Here is an 11,179-nt window from a genome sequence, read left to right on the forward strand (position 1 = left end):
ACCAACCCCAACTAAATCATCCCAGCGAGGGCTTTGTCAAGCCACGCCTTAGAGGTTTTTAAGGATGGAGATTCCACCACCTCCACAGGTAACCCATTCCAGTGCCTCAACACCCTTCTAGTGAAAAAGTTTTTCCTAGTATCCAACCTAGTCCTCCCCCACCTCCCATGAAAATTAAAATAACCAATTAACACATGCCCACACTCCAGGGTGTTTGTTCCTAAGTTATGTACACACCATTTTTTTTGCTTATGTAGTAACTTTTTCAAAATGCATTCTCCTTTATTTCTGTTAACTTATAGCTCTGTTTGTGCGTTCCTTTATTTCAGTGAATCTTTTGATAAGCATATAGGTCCTGTGTGGCAGCTGAAGTGGATCGAACAGGACAGGGGCACAACGGGAGATGACAAAGGAGAGATATTAATCTCTATCTCAGCAGATGGCAGAATAACCAAGTGGCTTATACGCAAAGGACTAGGCTGCACCGGTGAGCATATTCTCTCAGGACTTTCTACACTGGGCTATTGCACAATACCTTATTCCAGGCAATTTCCCTGTGTAAACAGCCCGTAGATAAAACATTTCAGAATTGTTAAATATCTGAAGTACTTATGAGTTATTCAGAATGTTCGAATACATCACTATCTCTTTCATGTAAAATTCATATTCCATATACTGTCTATTTGCATAGATCTGATGAAACTGAAGCGAACCGCAAGTGAAAGGAAAAAACTAACCGGTGAAAAAGAAAAGAAAAGTGAAGCTCTGATATCTCGACAGGCACCTGGAATGTGCTTTGACTTTCATCCAAGGGTAGGCTCAGGAAATCCATTGTGATTATTAATGTTTCAAATTCAGTTGGCTGAAGTTTTATCTATCAGAACAAAACATTATAGGTCAGATCCTCAGCTGGTGTACACTGATGGAGCTAGACCATCACAGCTGAAGATTTCACCTTATGTGTTTAAACAGACACTAAGTTGTAGTAGTCTCCTGGATTCTGGAGACATAAGCTAGACAAGCCCTAACTGCTGCTCTAAGTGTGAATATTCACATAAGAATGAATGAAAATTTCAAAAGAAAAGCTGTATGGTGCCAGAAGATTAATACACTTGCCTTTTACTTTTAGCTGATTTTATTCAAGGTTGGTTTAAGTCACCAATGAAACACATTTGGAAATCTTTCTTTTCCCAAGTGATTTTTTTCCTGTCTCACGAGATCACTGCATGCATGTCTGTGTTGTAGCTACTCTCTAATGAAAGCCCCCAAACAGTTCAAAAATGGAGATCAGGATTCAGGTATAGAGGAAGGTTGCACTGCAGTTGCCCATGTTTCTCCAGCAGTAGCTATAGAATGGTTCTGATTTACATAAGCGCGAACAATATTACCCAAAACTGATCAGAGAGAAAACCAAACAAGCTAACCCCTATATTTTGTGAGTTTTACTGTTTTAATTATGTTGCTTTGATTGACTTTGGGCCTGATCCCAAGGGCAGGTGAACAAACACAACTCTCATTGAAGTCAGTGAGAATTTGAGTGCTCCGCATCTCCCAGCAATTTCACAGCCTAAACTCCACACAGCTCTTTAAATATGTCAGGATAAATATCCTACAGGGTGAATCCCAATTTGGAATATCTGCGTTGTGCAGGAAGTCAGACTAGACAATCATAATGGTCCCTTCTGACCGTAAAGTCTATGATTCTATGATCTGGATTTTTGTTTCAGAATACTAATATATATCTGGCTGGAACAGAAGAAGGACATATTCACAAATGTTCTTGTTCATATAATGAGCAGTTCCTAGAGACCTACCGAGGTCATAAGGTAGGTAAAATTAAATAACAGAAAAAGTGATTGGATCAGTTAGATCTCAGAAGAAATGTTTGATTATATGGAATAAGTTTATTTAATTTGTTATATTCAGTAGACGACACACTTGCAACACAGATTTTAAAACCAAAGCCTCTTTTCGTAGCTTAGTAAGAAGGCTACAAGATATAAAGCATTCAAAACTCTTTTGAAATTATGCTCTTCAGTATATAGATTCCTTAAGAATTACTAATCCTTTCTTAAAGCTTTGACTGCTACTAATTTAAATTTAGTCCTGGCTTTATATAAAATTAATAATCAGATCAGTGATCTCATTGACCTGGAACTCATGGGTTAATATGGTAAAATGTCCACACGAGTTTTAACAACCCCAATTGCTCTGCACCTCAGTTTTGTCTCGTCCAGCAGATTGCATTCCCAAGAGTAGTTTTTCCTAACGTCCTGACAGGGCATTGAATCAGCAGTGACTCAGAGGGAAAAACAAAACCCCTACTGAATCATCAACAGCACCAACAAAATATTTTTGGTCTTAGGACAAACAGCACATCCTGTGATCTTTGCTGTCCGAATACGCTGCGTATGACAGTGAAATAATAGTATTGTCAGTATTGTCTGTATATATAATGCAATATATAATGGCAGGTTGTCAAAGACACAAAGGGCACCCAGCTCCCATTTAAAATAATTGGGAGTTGGGCGCCTAGTTCGCTTAAGATCTTTTGAAAATCCCAGCCTGCTAGCTTTGGAGTAACATGCAATTCCTTTTCCCCCCATGTTAAGGGTCCTGTGTACAAGATAGCATGGAATCCATTCAGTACTGACATATTTTTAAGCTGCTCTGCGGACTGGAGTATTATTTTATGGCGCCAAGATTCACTAAGGCCCATTTTAACTTTCAGTTCCACCACTGATGTTGTTCATGACATTATGTGGTCTCCAAAATCAGCCTTTGTATTTGCAGCAGTGAATGAGGGCAGAGTGGAAATTTGGGACCTGAGTGTCAGCACGTAAGTAATAACTTTTCTTGCATAGGATTCTGAAATAATACAAAGACACACTAACTGTTATAAAATATTTAATTATGGTAGTGTCCAAAGGCCCCAGTTGGTAATGGTGCCTGACCATTATAATTACAAAGCATTTAGATGTAATAACATTGTATTGCATTCACTGTACAGGCAACAGGTAGCATGTACTAAAAAAAATCCAGGGCTGGGCGCTGGATGGCTCAGGGAACTGGGGGCTGCTCTTTTGCCACAGGACTCCTGATTCTACCACTTCCATGTGTTTTTAAAAAACATCCTTGAGCTTTAACTTTTTGAGACTTTTGCACATGAGCAACAGATACCAGTGGGGGCTGGGACACCTGTCCCTTCTCCTCCTCTTCAGTTTTTTGATGAAAAGTGAGTATAAAAGGGTGTCAGATCAGAATTATCTACTCGCTTACACTGGTGATAGCACTGCACACCCACTTTGCCCAGCATAAATGACTGTACCAAGTGCAATGCAGCAGAGAACTAGGTCCAGTGTATCAGTCACTAAAAAGCAAATGGTTTGTATTCTAAAAAATTAAAAATCCCCAGCTATTAGGCAGTAGACCAGATGATTTTCAGATAGCCAGGATACCCTGGTTAGCGAGGGCTGGGATTTGAGTTGTATTTATCAGAGAACTCGCAAAATGTACTTTCACCATTACTTAAGGTTTTAGATTTTAGTTTGCCCAGATAATAAAAGTGAAAAGTAAAGATTCAGCAATACTAGGATTAGCCGATTCCTGTAATAGTCATCTAGATAAATGCCCCATTGGTCTCATTTCTAGTAGATACTAACATCATCTCATTTTTTGGTTTCAGTTTGGACCCCCTGATTGTGACTTTTGCCAACCCAGGAGTGAAATTCACAACTGTGCTTTTTGCTAGAAACACAGACTGCATTCTTATAGGGGACAGTAATGGAATCGTAGGTGTGTATGAGCTGAGGAACATGACTGCTTCAGATAGTAATAAGGTACGACTGGCTGGATAAGAGGGTTGATCCTAAGATGCCCATATACTTATCTGGGTTCCTCTTCCTTCATTAAGCATTTATCTTAAAGAATTAGGTTGAAAAAGGTTTAGCTAATAAAGGTTTAGCTAATAATAAATGTGTAACAACACATGGAATGCAAGAATGGAGTCAAAGCACAGCTGGCTCCCGCTCTTATACATGCATAAAACTAGGATTTCTGACCCAGAGGGATACATGAGGTCCAATTCAGGACTTAGACTCCACTTGATTGAAAAGCTGCAGCCAGGAGGAGAACCACTGGGTACAGTTTTTGGATTTTCTCCCAAAAGCTGCAGAGTTCACGCATATTCCACTGATTCTCTGAGGCCAGAGTCAAAGGAGTCTGTTGTTTTTTTTCAGGGTAGAGGAAGGAGTCAGCAGTGTGGTCTGCACGTTTTATCACATACCCTCTTATCACATACCCTCTTGATCATCTACACACACACACACACAAATTTTATCCCTAGCCTGAGTAATCTCCATGTCCAGCTGATTCTGCATGCACACTCCCAGCCATCCAGAATAGAGGGTCACATTAATGCTGTCCTCTCCTTAGCAAACTCACTAGCCTCTTTTCCCCATCTTATCTTTACTCTGGCAGAAAAATAATTGCCTTGCTCCTGCAAGGACTTTCCTGTCCCAAAATCCAGGTCTCTCCAGTTTCCTTAGACTAGTACTGAGTGAATCTCCCTAGAGTACAGCTGTTGCGGACTTCATGCTAACACAGGCAGCAATGTTAAAGCGGTGAATCCCTGCTGCTCACCTCGCCCCTTTCTTTTAACAGCCATATCTGTGCCAATTTATCCTGAAGCTCTCCTGTGGGCAGAGAATGTGCTGATTAAATCAAACAACGCTGGCTCCCTCGTCCTTCCTAGAGCAGTCTGCAAAGGTCTTGGGCATTCTAATAACTGGTGTGTCCATGTTACAGTGGGATCTGGCTGACTCATTATCTGGATCCCTGAACTATACTGCTTAAATCCATTCATAGCTCTACCACTGTCTGTGCACCACTGGGCAAGTAACTTCATTGCTCTGTGCTTCAGTTTCCCAATTAGTAAAATGGGGCTATTACCCACCTTTGTAAAGCACACTGATTTCAGTGTAAAATAGTATGTAAAAGTAATATTCATAGAATATCAGGGACCTCAGGAGGTCATCTAGTCTAACCCCCTACTCAAAGCTGGACCAACCCCCAATTTTTGCCCCAGATCCCGAAATTGCCTCCTCAAGGATTGAACTCACAACCCTGGGTTTAGCAGGCCAATGCTCAAACCACTGAGCTGTCCATCCCCTCCATCTATTTGGGAAGAGAAAATGCTAACCTTAATGAGAGCTGCACTTGGTGAATTAAACAATAGCTATTATTATCTGTGTTACCATAGTGCCTAGGAGCCCTAGTCATGGACCCAGACCTTCTTGTACTAGGCACTAGGCAAACAAAACAAAAAGATGTTCCTGCCCAAAGAGCTTAGAATTTAAGTAATAACTGTTACACTTACAAAAAAAATTATTGCACAATTACCACTGTAAGTTACAAAACTTCTCTAAATTTTTTAAGCACAGAAAATTCTGCAGTAAATTCAGATGGAAAGATAGTCTTGTGGTTAAGGCATTGGACTGGGACATGCGATCTGTGTTAAGTTACCATCTCTGACACAGATGTCCTGTGTGACCTTGGATGAGTCACTTATTTAGGCTGTGTGCTTCAGATCCCTGTTTGTAAAATGTGGATACTATTTCTCTTTGGCCTGGTCTACACTATGAGTTTATGTTGGATTTAGCAGCATTAAATCGAATTAACCCTGCACCCGTCCACACAACAAAGCCATTTTTTTTCGACATAAAGGGCTCTTAAAACTGATTTCTGAACTCCTCTCCAATGAGGGGATTAGCGCTGAAATTGACATTGCCGTTTCGAATTAGGGTTAGTGTGGATGCAATTCAAAGGTATTGGCTTTCGGGAGCTATCCCACAGTGCACCATTATGTCTGCTCTGGACAGCACTCTGAACGCGGATGCACTGGCCAGGTGTACAGGAAAAGCCCCGGGAACTTTTGAATCTCATTTCCTGTTTGGCCAGATGAGCTCATCAGCACAGGTGACCATGCAGTCCCAGAATCGAAAAAGAGCTCCAGCATGGACCGAACGGGAGGTACTGGATCTGATCGCTGTATGGGGAGAGGAATCCGTGCTATCGGAACTATGTTCCAAAAGACGAAATGCCAAAACATTTCAAAAAAATCTCCGAGGCCATGAGGGACAGAGGCTACAGCAGGGACGCAACACAGTGCCGCGTGAAACTTAAGGAGCTCAGACAAGCGTACCAGAAAACCAAAGAATCAAATGGACGCTCCGGGACAGAGCCCCAGACATACCGCTTCTACGCTGAGCTGCATGCAGTTCTAGGGGGAGCCACTACCCCACCCCTGTCCGTGGACTCCAATGATGGGGTACTCTCCCCCATCCCTGAGGATTTTTCGGACGGGGAAGATGAGGAGGAGGAGGACGAGCTTGAGGAGAGCACACAGCACACCATTCTCCCCGACAGCCAGGATCTTTTTGTCACCCTGACTGAAATTCCCAATCCAACACAGCCGGAGAAGGGACCTCTGGTGAGTGTATCTTTTTAAATATAATACATGTTATAAAAGCAAGCGTTTTTTAATGATTAAGTAGCCCTGAGGACTTGGGATGCATTCGTGGCCAGTACAGCTACTGGTAAAGTCTGTTAATGTGTCTGGGGATGGAGCGGAAATCCTCCAGGGACATCTCCATAAAGCTCTCCTGGAGGTACTCTAAAAGCCTTTCCAGAAGGCTTCTGGGGAGAGCAGCCTTATTCTGTCATCCATTTACCACGCCATGCTAGTAGCAAGTAATCTGGTATCATTGCATGACAAAGCCTGGCAGTGTATGGTCCCGGTGTTTGCTGGCATTCAAGCAACATCCGTTCTTTATCTCTCTGTGTTATCCTCAGGAGAGTGATACTGTTCATGGTAACCTGGTTGAAATAGGGGAATTTAATTAAGGGGACATACAGAGGCGGCCGTTCCTACTGGGCTGTTTGCCTGTGGCTGAAAAGAAATCCTCCCCGCAGTTAGCCACGCGGTGGGAGTGGGGGCCATTGGTACTGAGCTGTTCGCGTTTGGCTAGCAGGGATCTTCCCTGATACCAGCCACATGGTGGGGTGAGGGGTAAAGCAATCATCCCAGAGAATTGGATGGGCGAGGGAGTTAGTTTGGTTTCTGCTACTGCATGTTAGCAGGAAAACCGCAGCACTAAATGGCCAACTCAACGTGCTTTGCTTGGTATGGGAGAGGAGGGCGCTGAAGGTGCAGAAGCCGAAAGACTATGGCTTACCATGGCCACCTGCAAGCTGAATTCTGCTGCCCGGCACTGCATGTGTGATCTCTAACACCAAAGCCACGGGCACTCAATATAAGATGTAAAATGCAACCTTGTACCAAAATCACATGTGCTATGTAATGTGAATAATGTTGTTCACCGTGAAAGAGTATAGCCATTGTTCTGTAAAATGTATCTTTTTAAATACTTCACTTCCTTTTTTTCCTCCAGCAGCTGCAAATGTTTCAAGCCTCCCTCCTCCATCCCAAAGGCTATCTCAGATAAGGTGGTGAAAAAAACGCACGCGCGATGAAATGTTCTCTGAGCTCATGCAGTCGTCCGGCACTGCAGAGCTTCAGCAGAATGTGTGGAGGGACACAATAGCAGAGTACAGGAAAGTGGCCGATGAACATGAGGAGAGGTGGCGGCAGGAAGATCAGAGGAGGCATGAGGCAACGCTGCGGGCTACTGCGGGATCAAACGGACATGCTCCGCCATCTGGTGAGGTTCAGGAACGGCAGCAGGATCACAGACTGCCGCTGCAGCCCCTGTTTAACTGCCTTCCCTCCTCGCCAAGTTCCATAGCCTCCTCACCCAGATGCCCAAGAACGCGTGGGGCAGGCTCTGGGCACCCAACCACTCTACCCCAGTGGACAGCCCAAGCAACAGAAGGCTGTCATTCAAGAAGTTTTAAAGTGGCCTTTTCCTTCCCCCCTCCCACACCCCACCCAGGCTACCTTTTGAGTTATCTCCCTATTTTTATAATCAATTAATAAAGAATACATGTTTTTTAAATGATAGCGACTTTATTTCCTTTGCAAGCAAGCTGTGATCGAAGGGGGGAGGGCGGGTGGCTTATAGGGAATTTAGAGGCAACCAAGGGGGCGGGTTTCCATCAAGGAGAAACAGAAGCATCACACAGTACCCTGGCCAGTCATGAAACTGGTTTTCAAAGCTTTCCTGATGCGCACCGCGCCCTCCTGTGCTCTTCTAACCGCCCTGGTGTCTGGCTGCGCGTAACCAGCAGCCAGGCAATTTGCCTCAACCTCCCACCCCACCATAAACATTTCCCCCTTACTCTCACAGAGATTGTGGAGCACACAGCAAGCAGCAATAACAATGGGAATATTGGTTTCGCTGAGGTCTGAGCGAGCCAGTAAACTGCGCCAGCAACCCTTTAAACATCCAAATGCACACTCTACCACCATTCTGCACTTGCTCAGCCTATAGTTGAACTGCTCCTTACTACTGTCCAGGGTATCTGTGTACAGCTTCATGAGCCAGGGCATTAAAGGGTAGGCTGGGTCCCCAAGGATAACTATAGACATTTCAACATCCCCAAAAGTTATTTTCTGGTCTGGGAAGTAAATCCCTTCCTGCAGCCATTTAAACAGACCACAGTTCCTGAAGATGCGAGCGTCACGAACCTTTCCCGGCCATCCCACATTGATGTTGGTGAAACGTCCCTTGTGATCCACCAGTGCTTGCAGCACCATTGAAAAGTACCCCTTGTGGTTTATGTACTGGCTGCCCTGGTGGTCCGGTCCCAAGATAGGGATATGCGTTCCCCGTCTATAGCCCCACCAGAGTTAGGGAATCCCATTGCAGCAAAGCCATCTAGTATGACCTGCAGATTTCCCAGAGTCACTACCTTTGACAGCAGCAGCTCAATGATTGCGTTGGCTACTTGCATCACAGCAACCCCCACAGTAGATTTGCCTACTCCAAATTGATTACCGACTGACCGGTAGCTGTCTGGCATTGCAAGCTTCCACAGGGCTATTGCCACTCACTTGTGAACTGTGAGGGCTGCTCTCCTCTTGGTATTGTTGCGCTTCAGGGCAGGGGAAAGCAAGTCACAAAGTTCCATGAAAGTGCCCTTACGCGTGCGAAAATTTTGGAGACATTGAGAATCATCCCAAACCTGCAACACTATGCGGTCCCACCACTCTGTGCTTGTTTCCCGTGCCCAGAATCGGCGTACCATGGCATGAGCCTGCCCCAGTAACACCATGATCTCCAAATTGCTGGGACCGCGGTTTTAGAGAAATCAGTGTTCATGTCCTCATCACCGCGCTGCCATCGCCTCCTCGCCTGGTTTTCAGCTGCTGGTTCTGCATAAACTGCATGATAATGCGCGAGGTGTTTACAAGGTCATAACTGCTGCGGTGAGCTGAACGGGCTCCATGCTTCCTGTGCTGTGGCGTCTGCTTAGGCAAGCCAGGGAAAAGGGCGCGAAATGATTGTCTGCTGTTGCTTTCGCGGAGGGAGGGAGGGTCGACTGACGGCATTTACCCATAACCACCCATGACAAATTTTTGGCCCCATCAGGCATTGGGAGCTCAACCCAGAATTCCAATGGGCAGCGGGGACTGCGGGAACTGTGGGATAGCTACCCACAGTGCACTGCTCGGAATGTCGACGCTTACCACGGAACTGTAGACGCACACCGCCGAATTAATGTGCTTAGTGTGGACACATGCACTCGACTTTATACAAGCTCCCAAAAATTGACTTCTGTAAAATCGGAGTACTTTTGTAGTGTAGACATGGCCTTTGTCCGTTTTGCTTATTTCTTGTGTTAGCTCTTTGGACAAGAGTGTCTTTCTAGGGTTATATACAGTGCCTAGCACAGTGGACTCAGATCACTCTAATATTCCCACTAATAAAGTGAATGGACTACAGCATGGTGTACGTTGCCCTACTGAACAGGTACCACCTTGCCGGCCAGCATTTTTTTTATAAAGAAGGTTCTATGGTTGAATAAGTTTATGCCGTCAAGTATGATGCTAAAAATCCATGCTTCACAGTCCTACCTGCCATGAAATCTCTTTAAACTACCACACCAATTATTTCCTAAGGTGCTATTTAGGAAACAGTAAGTCTGTAAAAGGAAGCAACTAGCATCATGCAATTAACTTTGCCATTTACTTCTCCCTTCTTCTGGATACCCTTTATGTGGATATCATTAATCTAGGACTAAGTGGGGCTTTTTAGATCACTTCTTTTCTTAAGCACAATTACAATGCAATACAGTATCTTTTTTCTTCTTTTCCAGGTGGATGCTTTATATGACATAATTGGCTCTGCTCTAGCCAGTTAACACTAGTTTACTGATAATACTTCTCAGTCAGTAAACAAAGGAAAAGACAACAAATAATTATGTCCTATGTGTCTGTATATCCTGAAGCCTGTCATTTAATTATGCAGAAAAAAATCAATCACCATAAAATGCAATATTGTATTAAATAAAGGGTAACAATTTTTCCATCATTAAACGTATTTGTGGAATCAAACCGAATGCCCTGAATTTTCCTCTGGAAATGCCCATCATTGCACACAAATTAAGTATAAATTAAGCTTCCAGTATATTATCCTGTATCAATACACAAGTCAATTGCATAAATCAAACAGAACATCCTGTCCTTCCTTATTACACATATGGATCCCCAGAGTTCTCAGTAAAGTTCCACGTAAAGAGAGGGCTGGAAACTTGAGTCACAATGGCAGAAAACTAAGTTCATAACAGACAATTTGAAACACAAAGAATTTCTCCAAGCATATGTGGAGGTGCTATTGCAGTCCAAGAGATCATTCCTGTACATTAGCCATTGCATTATACTTATGGTTGTGGGGTGAAGTCTTGGCCCCACTGAAGTCATTGGCAAAAAGCCCATAGACTTCACCAGTGCCAAGATTTCACCCTCAGTCTAGGATTTCATCCCAGTCTTTATTTTCAAAGCACTAAACAGCCTATGTCCAGGACACCTAGTGTAGTGCTTCATCCTTCAATACCTCAACAGCTCTGCTCAGAGACAACAGACCTGAAAGACAAAGCTTATTTATCCAAGAGACAGGGCTTTCTTTGGGACTGACCTGAGACTGTGAAACTGTCCCCCTGAAGGAACCACAATGAACCTCACAATGTTCAAGTCCAAACATCATACATACTCCCTCAG

At 43.8% G+C, this 11,179-nt stretch overlaps 1 protein-coding gene across 2 annotated transcripts in view; it reads left to right on the top strand.

Annotated features, from left to right (window-relative positions):
* DNAI4 (dynein axonemal intermediate chain 4) overlaps positions 1-10,493 on the top strand; it is a 31,311-nt gene extending 20,818 nt beyond the window's left edge. For both annotated transcript variants that reach the window (XM_037907027.2, XM_043552864.1), the window contains exons 12-17: positions 330-487; positions 692-813; positions 1,728-1,826; positions 2,613-2,839; positions 3,686-3,839; positions 10,279-10,493. In XM_037907027.2, the coding sequence (XP_037762955.1) occupies positions 330-487; positions 692-813; positions 1,728-1,826; positions 2,613-2,839; positions 3,686-3,839; positions 10,279-10,323 (805 nt within the window). In that variant the 3' untranslated portion in view covers positions 10,324-10,493. The remainder of the gene's footprint in view (positions 1-329; positions 488-691; positions 814-1,727; positions 1,827-2,612; positions 2,840-3,685; positions 3,840-10,278) is intronic.
* The last annotated feature ends 686 nt before the right edge of the window (positions 10,494-11,179 follow it).

The sequence above is a fragment of the Chelonia mydas genome, chromosome 8 (assembly GCF_015237465.2).
Source record: "Chelonia mydas isolate rCheMyd1 chromosome 8, rCheMyd1.pri.v2, whole genome shotgun sequence".
Classification (NCBI taxonomy): domain Eukaryota; kingdom Metazoa; phylum Chordata; order Testudines; family Cheloniidae; genus Chelonia; species Chelonia mydas.